Source organism: Triturus cristatus, chromosome 10 (genome assembly GCF_964204655.1).
Source record: "Triturus cristatus chromosome 10, aTriCri1.1, whole genome shotgun sequence".
Classification (NCBI taxonomy): Eukaryota; Metazoa; Chordata; class Amphibia; order Caudata; family Salamandridae; genus Triturus; species Triturus cristatus.
The window spans coordinates 986989799-987014996 of record NC_140593.1 but is presented as its reverse complement, the minus strand read 5'-3'; the positions used below and the strand labels follow the sequence as shown (position 1 = coordinate 987014996).

Sequence of the window (25198 nt, the reverse complement as noted above, 5' to 3'; positions counted from 1 at the left end):
CGCCTGATAGCTGGTGCACTCGGGCTGGACAGGGGGCAACATCCTTTCTGCCACACTTGATTCCAGAAAGCGGGACAGGGATCACAAGGGGGTCGAGAGCACTGGCGAAGACCCAGATTGGGACAGACTGCCTTTTCTGGGAAATGTTGCAATCTTACCAGTGGGAGGAGAGCGCGGTAGGCAGACGGGGTGGGTTCACATTGGAGTGCCTGGTGGACAATCCAAGTGCAGGTGGCTCCACAGCGCGATTGGGAAGAGTGCGGACTCCAGAGCAAGATCATCTTTAGGTGGATAGATGAGTCCTAGGAGCTGAGCATGGGGGGGGCCATCTGGCAGAGCAGGCCGGACCGTGGGTTGTGAACATTACTGTTGTTTTGCGGCACGGGCCCAGAGCGGGAAGTAGGGAGCACGGCTAGGCATGGGGAAACCACGGGGGAAACAGGGGGGCGCGTCCCTGGACAACGAAGATGCAGCGGCGGACCATGGGAAGCACGAGGTAGCGGAATCACCACCTGGGACCTTGATGCAACAGCAGGTAGATCAAATACTGCAAGCCTGGGTCTTCTGCGAGCAGATCATGCTAAGCTGGTGGACGGGGTGAAGCGGTCAGAGACGACGTTGGATTCCATGGAGCCGGCGCAACGGGAGTTGAAAGCCATGATGGGGGATGTTACTGATCGGTTACAGCACTGGAAAGGAGGGCTGAGGACGCTGAAGGCAGGAATCGCAGGAACAACGTAACGGTGGTGGGGCTGCCGGAGGGAGTGGAGGGGGCTAGTATGGTGGAGTACCTAGAACACTGGCTGCGAACTGAAGTTGCACCAGAAGGCCTATCTCCATTCTATACCTTGGAGAGAGCACATAGGGTACTGGCGCGACCCCTGGCCCCAGGAAGACCCCGTCGACCGGTGGTGGCACGACTGCTGCATTATAAGGACAGGGATCTGTTGCTGCGCAACGCCCGGTCGCTGGGCCCATATAAGGTGGAGAATGGCACTGTGACTCTGTACCCAGACTACACTTTTGAAGTGCAATCACGAAGGGCCTCTTTTTTTGGCAGTCAAGAAGACACTGCGGGACGAGGGCCTGCAATATTCGTTGATGTTCCCTTCGTGCCTGAGAATAGTAATGGACGGTAAAACACATTTCAGCGATACTCCGGAGGAGGCGTGGGCATGGCTGGAGACTTACCGTATAGGTGCCAGAGAGGCAGGGCGTGGTGTGAAACAGCCCGGAGGGAAACCGCATCCCTGTAGATCGCAGCGTAACCGAAGATGCCATCCTGGTAAGAGAGGACCCACCGGGACCCAAACGGAGACTGAGCTGTCGGCAGTGTTGAAGGCTGTCTCGGCAATCTCCCAAGACAGGCTCTCTCAGTCGGTGATAGACACGGAATCGGAGAAGGGTTCGGAGGGGACGGACTCGGATAGGACTGAAACTGGAAGCACAGTTATGCCAAATGTAACACCTGGGACAGCAGACAAGCTTGTGGATGCCTAAAGTGAAGGTGGAGAACTCTGGCGAGTATGGAACAGGACTGCTAGCAAATAGTGCCTTTCCCCCCAATATTACGAGGTTGACCTTTATTTCACAGGGACATTGTCAGTTGACAGGCCCTGGGGATGCTAGTTGGGAAAGGTGGCGGCTCTCACAATAAAGCGGGTCCTCAGGGGACTCTGGACTGCATAAGCATGGGGGTAGGGCATAGGGAGGAGGGGTTATAGTAAATCAGGTCTTCTAGGCCCTTGGTCGCTTCCCCTGCTGTTTGGGCTGTTTGTCCTCAGTAGATACTGGGGGAATTAGGTTGGGTTCTAGGTTTGGACGGGAACTAGAATGTTAGCGCCTGTTCTGGGGAAGGGGGGGTTCAGGGAGTTTTGGGGTGAGGATGTTGGGGGGATGGGTGTGTTTGTTGGGAAATTGGGGGCCACCGTTGTGTTTGACGGGAGTGAGCAGTCCTGCATGAGATTACAAATGCAATATGGGGACGTTACCTGAAGTGATAGGGTGCACGCTTATTTGGTACGTAGGGGAGTTCAGATTGGGGTTTCTCCAGGAAAAATGTGGGGAAAGTCCAGCACTACCTTCTCTTTGAAGATTATGTCACTGTCGCTGTTGTTTAGTTATGTGTAAACTCAATCTTTCATTATTCAGCGTGCATTGCTCATCTAATGCCTGCCAAGCACGTGAACACTGATTTGAAGGCCAGGTTAATATAACCTGAACATGAGCAAGCACAGCTATTTATAAGATATACTGCCTATTTAAATCAATTTTGCGCCTTATATTTATACTTAAAAAATTGTAATTTGAATTTGTTAATTTTGAAACATTGTTTTAGCCCAAACAATTTCAAACATTTACTTCATTGCAATTTGTGTATTCCACAATCACATTGCTTTATAACAATACAAAAAATCCAAACAAATTATACAAATGATGATGATAATAATAAATTCATTTCTTGGTCTTCGCCCAATGCATTTCGGGACAACCTAGTCCCTTCATCAGGGGAAATATCTGTAAAAAAAACATGTGTGTGTTTTATTAGCATGCTACGCATATTTGTGTTCAATTCACACAGCACTGTTAAAGTCAGTCAGTCTCTTTATAACTACCGTCCACCTGTTGTGCATATTAAACCATGACTAAATGTTCTTTCTAACTACTGAAAATACCACTTCAAAAACCACTACAAGAATCACCGAATCCTAGTGCCCAACATCTTAACAATGTATGGTGCGCTTACGCAAATTTGCGTAGAGCAGTCCTGAAGTTATTCAGCCCTTTAAACCAAATGAAAATATGTATAACCGAGTTTCATATTCAGTTTGTGTTTCATCAACAACCGAAATACCAGTGGACCACATCATACCTTGTAATGGCGAATCTGCAGTTTTCTGAAGATACATTAACGCCACACCGTCATATTCCTCGAGAATGCTGTCCGATACCAATATGACTCTCGTTTGTCTTTAGCCAACTAATCTGTAACAACATAAATACCCTTAACACCACAAAACCACAAGCTGGTTACTAGCAACGTAATTCCAAACTTAAGGTCTTCTTTACCCGTATAGAGAGTGTGTCGCTAGCTGATTTAACCGCCAGTCTGTCAGTAAACCATTGTTACCAGAGTAAACTAAATATCTGCATTCAGCAATTGTCGCAAGATTACGCTACAGGGGTGCAACGTTTAACCGCCGCCATATTGGAAAGTCCAATAATAGTTGTGATTCCATCAGATTACGCGGCGATATGACAATCGAACGCCGCCATCTTAAAATGTCTGATGGAAATCCTGATTAAATGAATATCAGTATTATGCATTAAACATAATTAATGGTTACAATAGTCACATAACTATGATTACAGTAAACTCATTACATTCTCTAAATATTATAGCATGCAGAAATTGAAAATATGTAACAAGATGATGTTTGACATAATAACAAACATTATCAATTTATAAAAAACAAGACATCTCAAATTTGTCATTCAGCCCCAGAGGTATCAGGGAATTTAACCTTTTTATCCAAAAAGCTTCTTGTTGTAGAAGTCTTTTTGCGTTGTCAACCCCTTCCTGTTTAGGTAATTGTTCTATTATCTGAAATTTTAAAAGGGCTATGCTATGTCTCATTTCTACCCAATGTTTGGCTATACTCGAGTTTTGATTTTGATTTCTGATGGTGGTTTTATGTTCTGATAATCTAATTTACAATTTTCTTTCTGTTTTCCCTATGTATAATAATCCACAGGGACATTTAATACTATATACAATATGACTAGAGTTACAATCTGCAGAGTGTTTGAGTTTAATGCGCTCACCTGTTCGTGGGTGAGTCAATGTGTCTCCTAATATAATATTATTGCAGTGAATGCAATTACGGCCTTTAGTTGTACCTCTAAAGTTAATCATGGTTTTTGATGTTGTTTTAGAAAGTATTTCTTTTAGATTCTTAGACCTAGTGAATGCGAATAATGGTTTTTCTCTGAATAGTCCATGAAAGTCTTCTTCTCCTTCTAAGAGTTCCCATCGATTCAAAATCACTTTCTTAATTTCTTTGGAGACAGTTTAATATTTTGAGATAAAAACCATCTTCTGCTCATCCTTGCTGGATTGTTTTAATGATAAAGCGTCTCTTGTTTTGGATAAGGCTTTTTGTTTATGTGTCGTTAACAATTCTATGGGATATCCTCTCTCTATAAAGTTGTTAACTTGTGTATCCATAGTTGCTTCACATGTTTTCATATCTGATGTGATTCGTCTGGTTCTTAAGAATTGTGAGTACGGAAGATTTCTCACTAATGTGGATGGATGAAAACTTTGAAAAAATAACCCACTGTTTCGGTCTGTTGGTTTTTTAAATACTCGTGTGCTCAGTTGATTTTATGGCACGACACGGAGGCCAATATTATGCAATCTCCTTTTATTGCCAGCTCACAGCAGCAACAATAGAAAAGAATTTAGAACATTGAAAACATTCTGAAAATTAATGTAGTCCAGCAACGGGCAGCCATCTTCCTTCTTTTATTGCTGCTGCTCACCAGATAAGTAATCCCTTTTTTCTCCTCTTGGTTATGCCTGTGACTGAGTTTGATACCATCTAGGAGTTATTGTATGTTCATTTAGACATTGTTTGACTGTTCGCACTATCTTGTACTGTTTGTGCCCTTGACAATACTATTTTGCACTCTTTTAGCTATTTTACCCTTTCCCTTTAATTTTCGCTACACTGTCCCCTATTTTGCGCTCTTCACGCATTCCTATGTGTACCAGGATTCCCCCTTCCCCCCTCTCTCCGTGACAGCGCAATGTCATTTTGATTATTTAGCCCCACCACCGCCATGCGCGATGTAGATGCACCTTTTCTACCATTTGATCAGACCGATTTCATGGGACGCGCAGGGGCCGTGCGTTGTCTTTCACAACGCGGCTCACGCGATCGCCCATAAAGCGTTTGCCAAAAGACCTCTTCAAACGCTTGATTTGTTTTACCATAAACCTTAAAACACACTTCACGCACCGGCCCCTTTCCCCATATCAGCATTCTTTGAAAATGTTGCCCTCGCAGCATTGTTCGAAAATGTTGCCCTCGCGCGCATCGCGCATCAACGCTGATCTCGGCGCACTCACCTTCATAATTCTCACTCCTCTCATACCGATTTTTCCGGATTTGGATCCCTCCTGGGTCACCTCCCTGAGGCGAGCTCGACCCACTTTCTCCCGGTGCTGCCTCTCCTCTAACCCGTCGGCACCAGGAAGAGTTCCAAAACAAAACTCAGCCCTTCCTCTCCCATTAGAGGAAAGATCCTTATGATTTCATCACCTTTTACCGTTTGAGCTCTTTCAAGCACAAACAAATCTTCCTCTCATCAAACAAGAGCCTTTCCAACAACTTCTGCCACATTTAACCCCCGAAGACCCTCTTGCACGGAAGTACCTTACTGATAATAATTTTTAACCCCGACTCCATCATTTCCCATAACTTTATTAACAAAAAAAAAAAGAGAGACACAATGTCACATAGCCAACCTGATTTAGATTCCTTAGTACAAAATAAAGTAGAGGACATAATTAATAAGGCATTAGGTAAATTGATGGGGTCGCTCGATGAAACCAACAATACAAAATTAGAAACCCTCTCTAATCAACCTGGATCCTCTTATTGGCCCCAAACCTCTCACTAAAAAAGAACATCAAGCGATTTACCTTCAAAAAAATCTAAAAGGGTCGTAGAGGATCTACCGGATAACGTTGGTGACAGAGTCAGTGTACCAGACACTGTGGATGGGCAAGAAAGAGGCCTTTTTGTGGATGGGCAAGAAAGAGGCCCTACTGTCCCCATATCTAGCGACTCTGAGGATGATGAAACCTACGAGCCAGAAATAGATCTATCATGCTCATCAGAGTTCGACTCTGATTGTGAAGATTCATCTACAACCAAACAAAAAAACTCAAATGAAGGTTCCAAGACCTCTGGCTCCGAGATGGAAATACTCGACCCCTTTGGAGACATGATGTTCGACCCCCTCTTAATAAGACACCCATTATCATCTGAATGGACCCCCTCCCGCCACGTTGCCGACTATATCACCTTCTGGCTCAGAAGGGAAATCCCTAAAGAAGTAAGATCATGCTTACGCTCAGAATGCCCCCGACCTTCCCTCCCAGACAAAATTACTACCACACCTGAACTCGACGCGAAAGTGGTCTCATTCATTAATAAGGGAGGTAAAGATCCAAGAAGAGGCCTAGACAGAGGCTTGAAATCCTGCCAGGATAGACTCCTGGATATTACTGGTCCCCTTACCAAAATATTTGAGATGGCTGAGACGGCCTCCTTAAACGACTCTCAGGTCGACCCGAAAGAATTACGTGAATGGGTGCAAAAAGCTGTGTGTCTCCTCGGCAATGCCAATACCGCACTTTCAAATGAAAGAAGAAAGAGCATCCTTATAAAACTTGACCCTAAACTTATTGAACTCGCCAATAAAGAAGGAGGTCCTTCGTCACAAGGACAACTTTTTGGCGACGATTTCATTAGAGAAATGGCAAAATATGTTGGAGTTTTCAACTCAATACAGAAATCGCAAAAAGATATAAGAAAGGTCTTTCATGAGCGAATTGTTGCGAGGGCCGGGCGAACAAGGGTCGGTACCCGGCCGAGGTGCACCTTCATCCAGACCCTATATGGCACGAGGAAATAGGGGCTTCCATCAACCCTTCACATCCTATTCCAACTTTTCAAGGCAAAGAGGGCGGTTCCTCAACTCCAGAGGCGACAGAAGACAAAGAGGCTTCTCATCAGGTACGCTACTCCAAACACCATTCAGATTCCCCCATAAAGGTGGGTGGGAGATTAGCCCTATTCTCTGGAAACTGGAACCTAGTGACCCAAGACCCCTGGGTATTACAAACAGTCAAAGGCTACAGTATAGAATTCTTACAGACCCCCTTCCAACACAACCCCCGAGAAAAATCTCTTTCTCACAAGATCACTCAAAATTAGTAACCAAAGAGGTTCAAGACCTTTTATCCAAAGGTGCCATCAAAGAGACTTCAGACTTAAATCAAGGATTTATCAGCAACATTTTCTTGGTAGAGAAAAAGAACAAAGAAATGAGGCCAGTAATAAACCTAAAAGACTTGAACGAATGGGTAGTCTACCGTCACTTCAAAATGGAGGGCATATACCTCCTAAGGGACATCTTAAGAAAAGGGGATTGGTTAACAAGACTAGACCTAAAAGACGCCTACCTCACTATTCCCATTTGGCCCCCACACCAAAAATATCTTTGTTTTACATGGCTAAACAAAACTTGGGAGTTCTCAAGCCTCCCATTCGGTCTTTCTTCAGCACCCTGGTGCTTCACAAAGATTCTCCGACCGGTAGCAGCGTGGCTCAGGGCCAAAGGTGTAAGACTAATATTTTACCTCGACGACATCCTTATAATGGGTCAGTCAAAGGAATTAGTATCCCTACACACCCAATGGGCAATAGAAATACTAGAAAAACTAGGATTTGTAATAAATCTAAAAAAATCATGTTTAACACCCTCACAAGATACACAATTCCTAGGCTTCATCGTAGACACCCTCCAAACAGAATTACGTCTCCCCAGAGACAAACTAAACAAGCATTGGCATTGGCATAGCCAATAGGTCTCGCCTTTGGGACCTTATAAGTGTTTAACAGTTGCATAACTAAATACTTATAAGGTCCCAAAAGCGAGACCTATTGGCTAGGGAAAGTGACCTATTGGCTAGGGAAAGTGATCACGATCAAACATCAAAGGGGCCGTGCGGCCGCGAAAGTGGAAGTAATCGCGGTAAAAGCGGTGCGCGCGCCCGCGCACATGCACTGTAGTTCTAGGCTGGCCTGGTAGCACTTTTTGGAGCCCTCTCAATAAGTCTCGCCAGACCAGCACATACGCTGGGTCAGGCGAGACCTAAAAAATTGCGAAAGGAAATAAAAAAGATCTTATTGGAGAGGTCTATCTCTCTAAAAAACGTAGCCAGAATTTTAGGGCTTCTCTCTTCAACCATCCAGGCCATCTTTCTGGGCCCACTTTACTACCGGGCCCTAACAAGACTAAAGAAAAGATGCCTTCACAAAAATCACTCGTATTCCCTAATGCTGTCTTTAGACCAGGAATCGAGGGAAGAGCTAGAATGGTGGCTCAAAAACGTACAAGCTTGGAATGGAAGGGCAAACTTCGGGGAAAATCCCGAACTGGTGATAGATTCAGATGCGAGCCTACAGGGTTGGGGTGCAATATGCGGAAACTCTTCAACAGGAGGTCTATGGTCAGATCAAGAGAGAAACATGCACATCAACTGTCTAGAACTCCTAGCGGGCTCATTTGCAGTCCGGAGTTTCACTCAAGAAAGAATGAAATGTTGTGTGATGCTTCGCATTGACAACATTTCAGCAGTCCAATATGTGAGCAAGATGGGTGGACAAAAATCAAAAGACTTGGCAGACCTGGCAAAGGAATTTTGGGGATACTGCTTGGAAAAAGGAATCTCGGTTGTAGCCCAACACATTCCTGGTCTGAGCAATGGAGTAGCAGACTGGTTTTCCAGGGACTTCAGAGACTCCAGCAACTGGAGACTGAACAGACAAGTCTTTCTACACATCCAACACCTATGGGGTCCCTTCAATTTAGATCTGTTTGCAGACAGACTCAATTCTCAACTAACACACTTTTTCAGCTGGAAACCAGATCCTCTAGCTGCTGGCATAGACGCTTTCCTTCAGGACTGGAGAGGTCAGAAACCTTATGCATTCCCTCCCTTCGTAATGCTACCCAGATTTCTATTACAAGTCCGGAGACTCAATGAAACTGTAGTTCTAATAACTCCACTATGGAAATCCCAAACTTGGTTCCCCATAGTCCTAGAAATGTCAATAGACTTTCCCCTTCTCCTACCCCATTTCAGAACTCTCCTCCTAGGCCCTCGAGGGGAAATACACCCCCTCCTCGAAGAGGGATCCCTTACACTGATAGCATGGAAGATTTCCGGAGACAATGGGAAATCCCTGGCCATTTGCCAGATGCTTTCAGACTCATTACCGAATCCTGGGCTTCAGGCACTAGGAAAGCTTATAGATTGGCATGGAATAAATGGATCTGCCGGTGTCTTCAATGGGGTATCAATCCCATTTCAACAGATGTAGTACACGTGATTAACTACCTCTCTGAACTCTTTGAGTCAGGCTTGTCCTATAGAACTATTAATGTCTACAGATCAGCAATTTCTGCAGGCCACTCCCTCATAAACGGTCTCCCTGTCGGGCAAAATTCTTTAACAAAGAAAATTATGAAAAGCATTAGGGTCCTCAAACCACCCATACCCAAATACTCTTTCCTTTGGGACGTTAAATTAATTCTTCAAGTTTTAGAAAACTGGGGTGACAATCAAATCCTACCTCTTAAAAACTGTCCTATAAACTCACTACCCTCCTTTATTTAGTTTCATTTAGACAAACGTCCGATGTTAAGGCTCTGGAGGTCACCAGTAGAGCCTACCAACCTGAAGGAGTATGTTTTTACATTAAAAGAAGAACTAAGACCCTTTCCTCGACCATCTTCTACCCTTATTTTCATGGAAACCCAAGATTGTGTGTGGTACAATGCCTATTAGAATATGAAAAGAGAACCAATATTATAAGAAACAACGTCTCACAACTATTAATTTCTCACAAAAGCCCTCATAAAGCGGTTTCTTCCCCCACTTTAGCTAGATGGGTGAAAGACGTAATGATTGAAGCAGGAGTAAACACTTCTATTTTTGGGGCTCACTCCCTTAGGGGCGCTTCTGCTTCCAAAGCTTTTATCCTAGGGGGAAGTTTACAAGATATCTTAAAAGTGGCCGACTGGTCAAATGAAAGCATGTTCAAAACTTGTTATTTCAAACCCACATCGAATACCATTGATAACGTATTAAATAAATGCACTTTGAACTTGCATAATATTGGCCTCCGTGTCGTGCCATAAAATGTAGATTTTCCACAGCCTGATGAGCAGAAAATCTGGATTTTATTAAGGACACGGAGGCTAAGATGATCCCACCTCTTTTTCCCACCCAGGTGGATTAATTTATCTTATACCTTTATTTCAGAATGACGGAGATTCATTTTGGAAAGTTCCTCCTGTTGACCCGTTCATTCTGCTCTTTAGAAAATCGTTTGAAATGTACCTTGTTCGCAGCGCATATAAAAGAAGGAAGATGGCTGCCTGTCGCTGGACTACATTAATGTTCAGAATGTTTTCAATGTTCTAAATTCTTTTCTATTGTTGCTGCTGTGAGCTGGCAATAAAAGGAGATTGCATAATCTTAGCCTCCGTGTCCTTAATAAAATCCAGATTTTCTGCTCATCAGGCTGTGGAAAATCTACATTGTCTCTCATTTCAATCCAAACATCCAAAAATGAAATACCACTTTTGACTATAGTATGAGTGAATTGTATTCTGTCATCTAATTCATTGAGTGGCCTTATGTTCTCAAGTAAAATTTCTTCTGTGTTTTGCCAAATTAAAAAAATTATCGTCTGTGAAATGACAAAAGAACACTAGGCCATTTATCCACATCTGATTGGTTAAAATGTGGTCATTTTCGAATTTTGCCATGAAGGTATTGACATACGATGGGGCTCCAGGAAACCCCATCGAAGTTCCATTTAATTTTATATAGAATATACCATTCCATTCAAAGTAACTGTGTTTTAAACAGAAATCCAAGAGTTCCAATATGAAATATTTTGGGGTCTTTTTATCATTATCTCTTAGTAATGCCCATGCTACTGCTTCCAAACCCAGTGAATGTGGGATAGATGTATATAATGTCACCACGTCTATGGTGCAGAGTATCCAATTATCACGTGCAACCTGTGGAAGTGATTTTAATTTCCTCAAGAAATCCGTGGTGTCTTCAATATAGGTTGTCCATTTCTTAACCATAGGTTGCAGATGTGCGTCGATGTATCTTCCTGGATTTTCAAAAATAGATCCACATCCAGAAACTATAGGTCTACACGGTGGGTCTTGTAAATTCTTATGCACCTTAGGGAGCATGTAGATTTTTGGTCTTCTTGGAAATTGAGTAGTTAGGGATTGTTTTGTGGTTTCATATATCTAGTTTAATTCCACTGCTTTGACTAAGATACTTCTGAGATGGGATGTTATTTCACTGGTAGGGTCATGTTCCAATTTCCCATAGATGTCCTCATTGTTAACATGTTCATGTAGTTTCCGGTTGTACATAGTACGATCCATCATCACTAAACCTCCACCTTTGTCTGCCTTTTGGGAAATGATATCTTCATCTCTAGCCAAGCCATGTAGCACACTGGATTCAATTCTGCTGAAATTACTTCGTTGTTTCAGAGGTTTCTTATAATTGATTTTTTCAAAATCCTTTTTCACCAAAATTTCGAAAGTGTCTAAAATTTTATGAGAGAAAGGTGCCATAAAAGTACTTTTAGGCCTGAACCTGAATGATTCTGTGGAAATTGGTATTACATTTGTAAAAATATTCCGCAGTCTGAGAATTCTCATAAATTTATAGAAAGATATTTCATTTTCCAGGGGTGTTCTGCGATAAGTAGGCACAAATGATATTCCTTTATTTAAAACTGATTCTTCTGTCGTTGTTAATGTTTTGGAAGATATATTCATTATGAGGCTTTGTTTTGGCTTCTTAATCCCTTTTTCCCTTTCCCTTTCTCTTTTTCTTTGTCCTCGCCTTGTCTTTTTCCGGTGCTGTCTATTTTCTCTGTCACCGTGCCTGATGGTTTTTCCAAATCCTTGGTCTGGTCTAAAAAAGATGTAGTGGAGGTGCTTGCTTGTGCGTTCTCTAGATTATCAGAGTTAATAGATCTCCCTCCTTGTTTGAGTGATGACCTCAACGGTGCTCTGGCTGTGTCCATATCCCTGTCTGAAGCCACACTTTCATCAGAAGACAAGTTTGGGTTCCTGCAGTTAAATCGTTTTTGGGCGTATACCTCTGCCCATGAGTAGGCCTCATTCAACTTATAATCAATAGTGTCGCGTTTGAATTTCCTTAATTTTCTCCAGGAAACACATATTAATCGCTCGGAAGGATTGGCGCTGCAGCGCAGATGGAGAGGGCAACTTTTTTACACAACGTATTCAGCTTTTGCCAGGGGGGTGTTGATATGGGTTAGGGCAGGGGTCCCCTTTCAGCCAACGCATCATCTAGTGGATCCAGAGGGAAGGTTTGTGGTAGTAGCAGGGCGCTTGAATGGGAAAGATGTGACGTTGTGTAGTGTGTATGCCCCCCAATGTGGATCAAGCGGCCTTTTTTACCCACCTGTCGGGGAGGTTGGCTCCATTCTTGACTGGATCAGTAATACTGGCGGGCGACTTTAACTCTATAATGGACACCGGCTTGGACAGATCTCACCCACCATTGCCAGAAGAACCCATCCATAGACTTTCTAAAATTAGACGAGACTGGCAAGATAGGTGGGGGTTAATTGATATGCGGCGTGCGCAGCACCTGGGGGAACGGGACAATTTTTTCTTCTCTGCACTGCACGACTTACATGTGCGGCTGGATGCGATATTATGCTCCCCGGACGTACACTCGACTGTGGGTCACAGTGAATATCTGACAAGAACAATCTCAGATCATAACCCGTTATTGCTGAGGATTCAATGGGCCCAGGAGAGGCCAGCGATACCAGTTTGGAGGTTACGACCTGAGGCGCTGGAAGACCCGGTCTTCTGCGACGAGGTCGGGACTAGAATCACGCAATATTTCCTCGAGAACGAGGGTACGGCGTCGATGACGGCAATGGAATGGGATGCTTTTAAGGTGGTGGTGCAGGGGATATGTATCACTAAAATGGTGGGAGTTAGTAAGACGCTATTGAGGGACGTAGAGTTAGCAGAGCAACGCTAACGAACGACTGAGAGAGCCTGCCCTGAGACCCCGGAGGCGCAGGGGGAAGTCTCAGATGCTAGGGAAGCGGTGGCTGCACAGCTAGAGAGGTTGCGTTGCTTTGACCACAAGAAGTACTTGGCGCGGGCGCACGCGGAGCAAGATAAAGCCAGTTTACTAATAGCCTGGTTGGCTAACCCGGCCCCCCGAGGCACTCCTATATTGAATTTGGCCTCCCCGACGGGGACCCTGGTGTATACTCAGGCAGGGATTAATGGGCTGGTCTTGGATTATTATAGCGAGTTATATCATAGCAAGCTACGGGTTACGGGAGGCGACATGGACGAATTTATGGCGGACATCGCGCTACCGCAATTAGAAATGACGCAGAGAGATTTACTCGGACAGGAGATTACACTGGAGGAAATTAGGAGTGCAATTAAGCACCTGGCACGAAACAAAACGCCTGGCACGGATGGGCTGCCTATAGAATTTTATTCGGCGTATATTGAGTTGTTGGCTCCTAAGTTGTTGGCGGGGTTCATGGAGGCAAAAGAGGTGGGAGTATTACCGGCCTCCACGCGAGAGGCGATCATTGTTCCACTACTGAAGCCTGGGGAGGATGCCGTTGATAAGACGACTTATCGCCCCTTATCTATGCTTACATCTGACTATAAGATATTGAGTCGGATTCTCGCCACTCGGCTCATCCCATATATGACGCAACTGGTACATCAAGATCAAGCGGGATTTATCCTAACCCGGAACACAGCTACCAATGTGCGCCGTTTGCTTCGTATACTGGGCGAGAGTTATGGGGTATTTCCCTCTGCGGCCGTCCTATCGGTGGACATTGAGAAAGCATTTGACAGCTTTGAGTGGTTGTACCTATTCCATGTCATGCGGAAGTTTGGTCTTGGAGAGGCATTTGTGGGGTGGACTGAATTCCTTTACAGTTCGGCGACGGCCCGGGTGCGGACGGGAGCTATGATTTCAGCTACTTGCCCAATAGGACGAGGGACACGACAGGGTCCCCGCTTTCTCCTTTGTTATTTGCACTGGCCATTGAGCCGCTGGCAGCTCATGCTAGATTGGGGCAGCACTATTTGGGGTTTGCCTGCCTAGGAGTGGAGCAGTATATATCACTATACGCCGACGATTTACTTATGTTTCTGGCTGACACGGAGGAGGCTTTAAGTGGTGCTACGACTTTGCTTCGGGAATTTGGTAGGGTTTCAGGGCTGGGGGTGAATTGGGCAAAGACTTGCTTGTTTTCAGTGGCCCCTTTGGAGGACGTCCCCGCTCAGATAGGTGGCATTAGATGGGAACCTCGTTGTTTGCCGTATTTCGGAACCAACATCTATCATTCGCCTGCCGATCTAGTAGAGGGGAACATAGGCAGGGCATTTCGAGGGCTTAAAAGTAACTTAGCATTTTGGAGCACTCTACCGCTTTCTGGGGCCGGTGGGGTGGCCCTGTTAAAGATGGTGGCGCTCCCCTGGTTGTTGTACTATTTTCAGACACTACCAATTTGGTTGCTGGGATCTACATTTCAACAACTTTGTTCCTTGGTTGGGGGTTTCTTATGGGGGACGGGAAGACGGCGGGTAGCGCTGGAAACAATGATGCGCCCAAGGGCGGATGGGGGACTGGCAGTGCCAGACTTTGAGCTCTATTATTTGGTGGCCCAACTGCAATGGCTTACCCAAGCAGTGGCATTGGAGTACATAGGTCCTACAGGTCAGGAGGGGAAGTGGATATCGCGCCATATGTTGTCCTTTATAATACTCCAGCAGCGGCTGCGTCCCAAGTCACTCACCAATGAGGAGCGGACGCTGAGGTTGTGCTGGAAGCGGAGCCAGCATAGAGCAGGAATTGCCCGTCCCTATGCTCTGGAGATACCGTTGGGCATGTGCACGGCTCTACTGCATGGGGGGATTGGTCCACGTTAGCTGAATGGGAGGCACTGGGAGTGCAAGTATTGGGGGATTTGTACGAGGACGGAGCTCTATTGCCCTATCAGACCTTGCAGGACAGATACGATCTTCCACGTGGGGCTTCTTTATTACACTCTGCCCTGGTTTCAGAGGTACAGCGACATTGGAGGGAGGGACTTTCGGCGCCACGAACGTCCATGGCTTGTTAGTATATAGTGATGGCAGCGGGGACCTTCAAGGCAGTTACTTGTTTATACAGGCGCATGGTGGGAGAGGGAATGGAACCTCTGAGGGAGTTGCAACGGAAATGGGAAACGGACTTAGGCATGGAAATCCCCGAGAAAACATGGGCCCACATAGTCAAGAGAGCGTGGAAGAGTACCAGGAACGCCAGATTTCAGCTAGTTCACTTTTTTATCTTACATGGGGCATATCTTACTCCTGCCAGGATTAATAAGTATTTTAAAATAGATACGGCTCAGTGTGCCCGCTGTACATTAGAAGGGGCGGAGTTCGGCCACATGATGTGGAGCTGTCCGCAACTGGGTACATATTGGGAGGAAGTGGTGGACCTGCTCTGTGGAGTCATGGAACGGCGAATTGATAATGATATGGGTACTTGTCTGCTACATTGGTTCCTGCATACCCCCCAAACGAAAGTAACAAGTACGTTTCTGGACTTGGGATTGCTGTTGGCCAAGAGGGATATCACGGCACATTGGAGGTCTAGGGGGGGACCTAGCTTTGAAAGGTGGAAAGCAGAAATAATTAAATGGGCGGTGAATGAGAGTACAGTTCGGCTTCAACATGCAAAGTGAGCCAACAATGACAAGGCGCTGGAGTCTGCAAGGGCATGGAAGACATTGGTTGTATCACTGCAAGCTCCAGAGGTGGATACGGATACGGAGTCAGTCATGACTGCACAGATAGGATCACCCTGAAATGTAAGTGTGGCAGGTGTTCCCCAAGGGCAACCATGTGGCGCAGCTAGGATACAGGTTGAATTGGAGATTCGGATGTCCTATAATATTGATACTATGACACGCTCTGTTGGGGGACTTAGTAGACTAGACTGAATGGACAGTCAGTAGAGGGGACACACTAGTGGCAGAGGGAGGGAGGGGTGGGTGGAGGGTGGGGTAACAGCATATTGTGTTATGTAAGACAGTTAACATGGAACTGATCCTCCTGATAGTTGATAAGAGATAGGCCCATGTACCAAGTGACTCTTGAACGGGATGATGGTTTCCATGATGAGTAATGTTTCTAAGTAATGCTGGACATGGGTTTGTTGTTGTATGGCAAAACTTAATAAAAACATTTTTTTTAAATGGGGACTAAAAGGTGGAACAGATCCAGTATTTCCTAGAATTTATTATGTATGTGGCAATAAAGCTTATTTCAGATTGTCTGATCATTGGTACGGGTGTTGCTATTTTGGAATAGTATTTCCAAAGGTGTACCATGTGAAAAGAATCACTGGAAGCATTGAAAACGTATAAAAAGAGCTAGTTTTTCTGAAATAGTAGGTGACATTTTCAGTGCATTGATACCTACAGTGGGAGTAATTCTGAATTCCTGGAAAATTTGTCAGCTGTCTACAGTAGTGGATCGGTTATCTACTGACACTGCTGGATGATCAATACAGAAATAGTTGCGATCAGATCTAGGGTTTTGCAAAATCGACTTGCTCTTGATATATTATTGGCAAAAGAGGGCGGAGTCTGTAAAATGTTGAAAGCCCAACATCGTTGCACTTACATTCCTGATAAAAGTGTTGAAATTGGAGGATATATTAAAAATATTACGAAATTAGAAGACGATTTAAAACCACTGAAAGTTGACAGTGTATGGAAGAAATTAACAAATAGTATTTCTACTATAGGTAGTTGGTTTTCTAATATAGGTAAAGGTAATTTAGGTCAAATAATAATGCCAATAATGGGAATAACATTATTAGTTTTAGCAATTATGTTTTGGCACACATGTTGCAGGAAAAGAAAGGAGTATGAAGTGAATGAAAAGGGAAAGTAAAGAAAATACAAAGAAATACAGTTGGAAGAAATAAAGGGAGATTTTTACAAAAGAATGAGGGGTTTACAGCACAAAAGGGAAAAAGAAAGAAATGAAAGAGTTGAAGAAGAAATTGAAATGGAAAAGTGCTAAAGTTGGCATCTGAATTAGTAGTGGAAATTAGTGATGGAATAAAATGCCATCAGAGAGGGGATTGATGGACAAGGACTCATACAAAAGAGACTTGCTTGGATGCAATCCTCTCAAATAACGTATAACACTGTAATCAATCTGTTTGTAAATACTAATATGCATTTCATTCATTACACTGAATCTAGGGGAAGCTTGTCTATGTGTATTACTAACCAGTAACCCGAGTGTCACTAAAAATGTCCGCCAAAAACGCGGGATTCTTACTGCGTCTACTGCATCTACGTAGTATGACGTTTTCTATACTTGGAGGGAAAACTTTGCAGCTGCGCAATAGCTTCTAAAATGGCCGCTTGAAACTCACATGTTAATGCGCATGCTTTGCTTAAATTAAACCTTGCAAGTTCTACTAAATTGCTAATGCGAAAGATATATATAAGTAAATGGGGATAGAGTAGAGATAACTGGTATACAGTGAAATCATTTGTCTAAAATTCTTACATGTCTCTTTCTGACTTTATAAATAGTTCTTATTTGGGCCTCGGAGGGTGACTGAAATCCCTATCCCGCGTAACTCATGCGCAAGCGCACTCAAACCTGCCCGGAACGATGATGACACCGTTGAAACTCAGCCAAGGTCGCGCTGGCAAGCATCTCTTGGGAACTTAACCCATCGACCTGGACAGAGGAAGGTGAAGATATACAAAATATATACAATGTATTGATCATAATGTGAAATGCGGGTGGGAATAAACCTTGGGAAAGTAAATTAAGGGGCCGGAACATTGAACAATGAACCTAAAGTAAAACATTACATTTAGCATGGTATGATGGCCTCTTCCCCTTGCCTTGCCCAATCAGAAGTAGGGGTTTCCACGATATTGAAACATTTGGGGGTGGTACATGAACATAGAATAGTATAACTGAGGTAAGTTTAGTTAGTTAGATGACACAGACCCTACGCAGACTGCAGATGCCAGAAACCCTGCTCGAGAGACCGAAATACTGATCGAAGAATCCAAATCATCTAAAAGGGGATCGCGGAAGAATCGAGGAGGCACATACAAGAAGGGATTCGCGGAAGAAAATCGAGGAGAGTAGTGCCAGAGAGGGTTGCGATGCAGGCGTTGCACTTAGAAGAGGTCACCTTCCCGGTCCTAAACCTGTCCTCATACTTTGTCACCGAACCTGTCCTGGGGAACTCTACCTGACTCATGGGCCAGGAGTTGGTTCTCACACCATCGAAGGTAATTATAATTTCTGTGTAGTCTGTCCTTGTACTGATCTCTGTTTTTTCCTCCCTCTCCAGGCACTGTCATCACGATATTATAATTGAGACTTATATTGAACCAAACTTGATTTCTTTCCTGAAGGAAAACGGTGTATAACGTGTATTTGATCTTTGACTCACAAAATTATTGATTAGATAAAGCTTTTAAAACTCTTTGAGTCTGTGGTTATTGGAGAATAAACTTTAATGTCATTTCTACCTATTCATCTAGCAACTAGATTCATTGACCAGAGTAAATTTATTATCAAGGAGATTGGGTTGGTAAGAATTTGTTAAAGGTAAATACAATCTCGCAGATAAATCAAAATTGACTCCAGTGGTACTACTAGCTTTTTGTATGAATGTTTATGGGCCCAGGTGAGTATATGGTGTGAGAATAACCCAAGCTGGTAATCCGCTGAATCAGCACATTGTAGTACAGAACACCCGGCTCTCACGTAACCGCCAAATTCTTCAAGTGTTAGTTCACAGTTGAACCGTGCATGCACTCCAGTTTTTGCACTACGCAGATCACACCTGTTCGCTCTGACTGACCTTATAACAAATCTTTAAGTAATCTTCATCCCAATATCTTTCCGATGCTGGCAAATGTTTCTTTCAGTCATTTTTCTAATGCGTTACAGGGTTCTTCAAATTGGGTTGTAAGATTTCTCACTTTGTCTTCTCAGTATCTTGCTTCACTGGTGGGTTCAAGTGTTGGTGATCGGTGCCAAATTCTGTTAAGAACTCTCCTTGGACACATACACCCTTATGCATCAAGCCAAAATCCAGTCGGTAAAATACCGATTCCTTATTAGCTCCCGGTATTCAGTAAAAAATACCCAATCCCAATGCATCAACCCAAAAGCAGAAATCGGTATTTAAGGAATCCTTAAATAGCGATTCTTTAAATAGGGATTCCTTAAATAGCGATTCTTTAAATAGGGATTCCTTAAATACCGATTCCTTAAATAGCTCTTGCATTTAAGGAATCCCAAAGTGAGATTCCTTAAATGCAATGCATCAAAGTTAAAAAATTAGCGATTTCGCTAATAAGGGGAGCAAATTACCATGAAGATGAACTGCATGGTAATTTGCAAAAACTTTGAAAAATGCACTTTTGTGCATTTTTCAAAGTGTCATGTTGCGCACACACATGCCCTTAGAGCATGTGTGTGTGCAACATATGTGCACATATCATTTTCAGGGGTGCAACAGGGTGTCCTTTTGACACCCTGGCACCCTTGAAAGTGCTCCAGCTATAAGCGATTCGGTAATACCGAATCGCTAATACAGAATGGCTTTACATTCATTCCTATGGGCCTCCAAGCCCATAGGAATGAATGGGTAGGTATTCCTTATTACCGATTCGGTATTACCGATTCGGTAATAAGGAATGTTAAGGAATCGCTATTTGAATAGCGATTCCTACATGCATAGCCTTTTGCTATTCCTTATTAGCGATTCCTTATTTTTCGCTAATAAGGAATCGCAAATGCTAATGTTGATGCATATGCCCCATAGAGGTGATGTAAACAACGTCTCTAATAAATTCACCAACACAGGCTCCACGAAGTGCGGAGCGCAAGATACACAGCCGCTCCGTGGGTCACCAGCTGTCAACTGTGAACATTCCAAACTGACAGCTGGTGACAGGCAGGCAGCGCTGCTGTGTCACGACTAGGACACAATAGTGCAGATCACAACAGTAATATACTTCCCTGCGGCGCCTTAGAGGGCCCCTAACGCTTCAGGGGACACCCCCATTTACTTTAGCCCAAAAAGCCTATTAATATTGTGAGATATTGGAGCCTTGGGGCCGCATATCACATTCTGAAAGGGGGACATCGAGTAAACTATTTTCACTAACTTCGTCGGATCATCGCGCCTCGCCCTTTTGATAGTTCATGGCGCTGCGCCAACGTTGTCAAAAGTCTGTCCGACTAGCGCGAGGGTGAAATTATAGGACTCTGTAACTCCGCCCCCGCGTCCGTGAAGTCCGACTCGCACATGCGCAATCTACTCGCGCAGCACGCGGGATATTATTGAGGTGTCATGCCTCGCTCCTACTCCTGGAAGCTTCTAGGCCTCTCAGCCTTCGTCGTGGCTCTGAGCGTGGAGGGCTTCGTGCAGCTGCTGAGGCGTCGGCGGAAGTCCCTCCGGGAGGTGCTGTTCTTCCCTGCGAGGGTGACATGCACCGACGCTGAACTGCACCCCGAACGGCCCGTGCCCTGCACCTGCAAGCTACCGCACGTCGATAGCTCTCTAAACCGGCTACTCCGGCACCTGCTGTCCGCCCGGCAGTCGCTTGAGCTCTGCGTCTTCTCCTTTTCCAGTCTGCACCTGGGCAGGGCAGTTCTGATGCTCCACGAGCGCGGCGTGCGAGTCCGAGTCATCACCGATTCGGACTACATGGCAGTGACCGGCTCCCAGATAGGGTGGCTGAGGAAGGCAGGTAATACTGACTGAGGGGAGGGCCTAAGTGAGAAAAATTTCACTGTGCAGAGTTAGTACCTTATATATTGTTTCTGAATGCCATTAAAAGTAGAAAAAAATCATTACGGTTTTAGTGTGCGAAAGTTTGCAAATATAATTTGTGCGCGTGTTGGTTGATCTATTAAATTCAGGCTTTTTACGTAATAGTGCATCTTTTTGTAAAGCTTACTGTAGTGGAAAAAACCCCATAAAATAAAGTGGCTGCTTTATGTGTGCATGTATGGCAGAATTAATTTAATCTACGGAAATTCTGTGTGCCTTTAAGATGTTAAATATTGCTTTATGCGTAGCAATCGGAGTATTCTATGAAGGCGGTACCAATAGCATGATGTGAGATTAAGAGAAATCTTTGAGAGAAGTGAAAGGCCATTCTGCATATATTCTAAAATTGGTAACAGCAGGTGGATCGGACAGCCGCGTGCCATGATTGAAATCGATGAATGGACGACAAACATGCCTAAAGTGAGGTTAAACACGTCCATGCTAGGGGGTTGGAGGAAACATTTTGGCCTGGAACGGTGGAGGACCTCATGCTGCCCTCAAACACTTGAACATTGAGAACTTGCTGCACTCAAGTATGGCGAGGATGCATATGAATGAAAATGCTTGTCCAAGTTCATCATTCAGAACTCTTGAGTGATCCATATGTGAATGGCTCATGTCAGGTCGTACTTCTTTAGTGGATCCAAGTCAAGACTTTGACAAACTGAGTGCACTCCTTTTTAGATGCATAAAACTGTTGATAACATGGAGGTGTACTTGCAAAGTTCCATTTGGAAGCTCTTGACCCTAACCCTGGTGTTAACAAAATTTTCAATCCAGGAAGAACTACGTACATGCTGTGATTTTACATTGTTGCGGGGTAGGAGAAACAACCGGTAGACTAGATGGGGTCAAAGAAGCTTTTTTTTTTTAAACTTATTTTTATTGCCATTTTCATATTTCATACATTGTACATCATTCATATTCTTCAGGTGAGCGTATCCGATCATACATCCTGTAATGGTGTTTAACAACTGTACTGATTGATGATTCGTCACCAGGAAGCATAAATAATGCATACAGTTATCCTGACGTTTAGATCCTGCGATCTCGGGTTCCATATATGGCAAAGGAACTGGGGTTTAACATAGGCATAAACTAGGGAATGGATATGGAGGAATATGTCCAATTACACTGGCGAGGGAATGTAGCGTCGTGATGGTGAGGCACCGCTGATACTTATGTTTGCCTATCCTAGTCGGTGCGACCGAGAAGTGCAATAGTGTGCCTGAAGCTAAGGCTTGTCAAGAGCTCGCGTGGTTGGGTGTCTACGGAATCAGGGGGGTAGGGCCTGTAACTGTGTGCCCTGGATTAGTTGTGTAGATGCGTCGTCTGGTGGGTCCGCCCCTGGGGAGAGTTGCCCAAACTGGTACAATAACATGGCCCATTCCATTGAGATAGGATGCTTGCGGGTCCCTTTCACCTCCTCCTCCCGTAGTGTCTCCTCCTCCGCCGCCGCCCATTTGCGCGTAGCTCCCACCCACGCCGCCAACGGGGGGCCGGTGGGGGAACGCCAATGCATGGCTATGCTGCGTTTGGCCAAGAGCACCGCTAAGGAGAGGAAGCGCGTCCGCACCTTGTGTTGCTTACTTACGCGAAAGATGCCTATGGCGCTGGCCTCCCAAGTGTTCATGCAAGTTAGCCCAGTGAGGGTACCCAAAGCAGTGTGAATGTGGTGCCAGAAGATTTGAATGACGGAGCAGCTCCAAAACATATGTCGAAAGTCTGCATCTTGCTCATGACATCTGGGGCATAGGAACTGAGTGTCGGGGTAGAATCGTTGGAGGCGTGCAGGTGTTAGATAGGCCCTGTGTAGGATGTAATATTGGATATTTTTAAAACGTGCGTTTCTGGAGACCTTCTTAGGGTATCTCAAGGCTCTCTCCCACTCCCCCTCATGGAGCACCCGCCCGATCTCCGCCTCCCAGGTGGCCCGGAGGGTCTCCAATGGTTTATTAGTCAATTCCCGTATGGCTTTATAAAGCCATGTAGTTAGATGGCGACCTGCTCCCATGTGTAGGATCGTGTGGAGCACTGGGTGTGTGTGTGGTTCCCCTTTACTGAGGTCCTGATGCGGTCTGAAGCTGCACAGGAGCTGACGGTGAAGCAGGAATTGTCCTGGGGGAAGCTCGTACTCCTCCACTAAGCTAAGGAACGGTCTTAGTTGCCCGTCCTCGAAAAGGGACGCCGCCTCCGTTAAGCCACACCTCGTCCATGTGCAAAGCGCGCTATTTGTGTAGTAGTGCTCCCGGTTGGGCCATCCTACCAGGGTGAGTAGAGGGGAGTACAACGGGGTCCCCGGGGACATGCGGTGTATCCGCAACATGCACTTACGTGCAACCAACACCTGCAAAGTGTATGTGGGCTTTGGGCGTGTGCCAGGGAGGAGCAAGCGACGGATCTCCTGAACCGATACCTGTCCTGCGACGGCATGCGTTTCCACATTATACCTGTCTGCTGTCCAATGAGACAGCCATTGCAGTTGTGCTGCCAAGAAGTAGGCCTCGAATGATGGGGCTCCCAAGCCACCCTGCGTGGTGGGCAGTTGTAGTTTTGTCAGGGCTATTCTGTGCCTGGCGGACCCCCAAATGAGCGTGCTAAGAAGGGAGTCTAGGTCCCGGAAGAAAGTTCTGGGCGGGACCACGGGTAGATTGGTGAAGAAATACAGCAATCTCGGGACCATGATCATTTTGGCCAACGCCACTCTCCCAATTGGGGCCAATGGAAGGCTCTTCCAAAATCCGATCGTAGCTCTAATACTCTCCAGTGCCCTGCAATGGTTACCCCCGAACATATCTGCGGAGGAGTGGTAGAGACGAATACCAAGGTATCGGGGGGCCTCCGCGCTCCAGGGCACTCGCTGAGCACCTATGTGAACCCCCTGCGGAGGGAGTTCCGGATGCAGTGGATAAATTGTGGATTTATCCCAATTCACCCGTAATCCCGAGGCCGCAGTAAATTCCTTCAGTCAAAGAAGCTTTTATTCGTCTGAATACACGCCTGCGTCGCGTGACCAGTCTATAGTATGGTAATGGCGGTGCTTTTGGCCTCCCTGGAGCGTCTCGGTCCCTCAGTGAGGTCCTCCCTCTCCGTATCCAATCCAACTCGAGACCGTCCGGTCAGTGGCAAGCATCTTAGTGCAGGGGGGAAGAAAACAAAGGAACTCTGTATAAGTGTAGTGCATTCAAACAGTGTTGATGAGGGAAGGGTTAGTGAGGAGTCACACGGTGCGCCACACTTCTAGCTAGATGAGGTCAGTGCTCAGGGCGGGAATACCGGGACAACGGGGACTTTAAAACTGGGTAGACGGTCTCCCCTTTTTACCCAGCCTGTGAAACGCTCGCGTACCTGCGAGAGCCACGCTCCTCCGGGAACGTGGCTGGGCGACACACGGGGTCGTTGGTCTCCTGGCTCCGGGTGGTCTTGCGACTGCTCTGCCTCTCCTCAGGACACCATCTGCCTTGGACCACTCTCGATCCCCTCTGCTTCCTCGACTCCTCTGGTTTTCACACACACCGACATCCGCCTTTTTCCAGACTTTGAAGGCCATGCCTCCTCCTCGTCATCGCTGGGGGCATGGCTTAACCCCTTCGCTGCAGCGCGAATTCCGCCGCAGCGCTGGGGGGGGTTTGGGGGGTTGACGGTGCCGCTGTGCTCATAACGGAACCACGCTGTCATGAGTCACGGGCGAGCTGTGCTCATGACGGCGTGGTTCCGTCATGACTCCACCCACTGCGCTAATCGCCCGCACAGGCGGGGAATTAGTGCCGCGTGGGAGGAGCGGCCGCCAACGGCCGCAGCATGACGGAACCACTCCGTCATGAGCACAGCGCACCCGTGGCTCATGACGGAGTTGTTCCGTCATGAGCGGGGAACGGGTTAAGGAGAAATCTTCCCAGTTAATGAAACAGTGTCCTTTTTCCTCGTCATCGGTAAAGGTTTGCATATCCGGGTTAGACCACTCATCCTGCTGCTGAGATAAAAGAGGGGAGATGGAGTTGGTTACCTTCCCCCAGCTATTAGGTAGGTCCGCCCGCGCTAGGTCCGATCCCCCCCTGTTACATACATATAGACCCATAGTCAGATATATGTTAGTGGTAGTTCTAGATTGGTAATCATTTCTGTCCCATAATGGTCGTTATATTTTCAGTAGGTCAGAATTGAGGAGGTTTGTTTAAATGCTTTGCATTAGATAATCATTTGATAATCAGCAGTGAAAATCCATTAGGTCACAACTGCCAAATTCGACAGATGAATCATTTGGTAGTGTTAAGCACCCTCAGGAGGCCACTTATTCTGTGGGTGCCCTCCTAAGTGACCATATAAAAAAGCCTGCTACATTATCTGTTTACATGAACACGTGTGTTAAAGCTTGATGCA

General features: G+C 45.5%; 1 protein-coding gene across 1 annotated transcript in view; it reads left to right on the top strand.

The window, feature by feature from the left end:
• Positions 1–20319: 20319 nt before the first annotated feature.
• The window catches only part of PLD6 (phospholipase D family member 6), a 131616-nt gene continuing 126737 nt past the window's right edge, over positions 20320–25198 (top strand). The window contains exon 1 of the mRNA XM_085628925.1: positions 20320–20735. Within this exon, the coding sequence (XP_085485051.1) occupies positions 20336–20735 (400 nt within the window). The 5' untranslated portion in view covers positions 20320–20335. The remainder of the gene's footprint in view (positions 20736–25198) is intronic.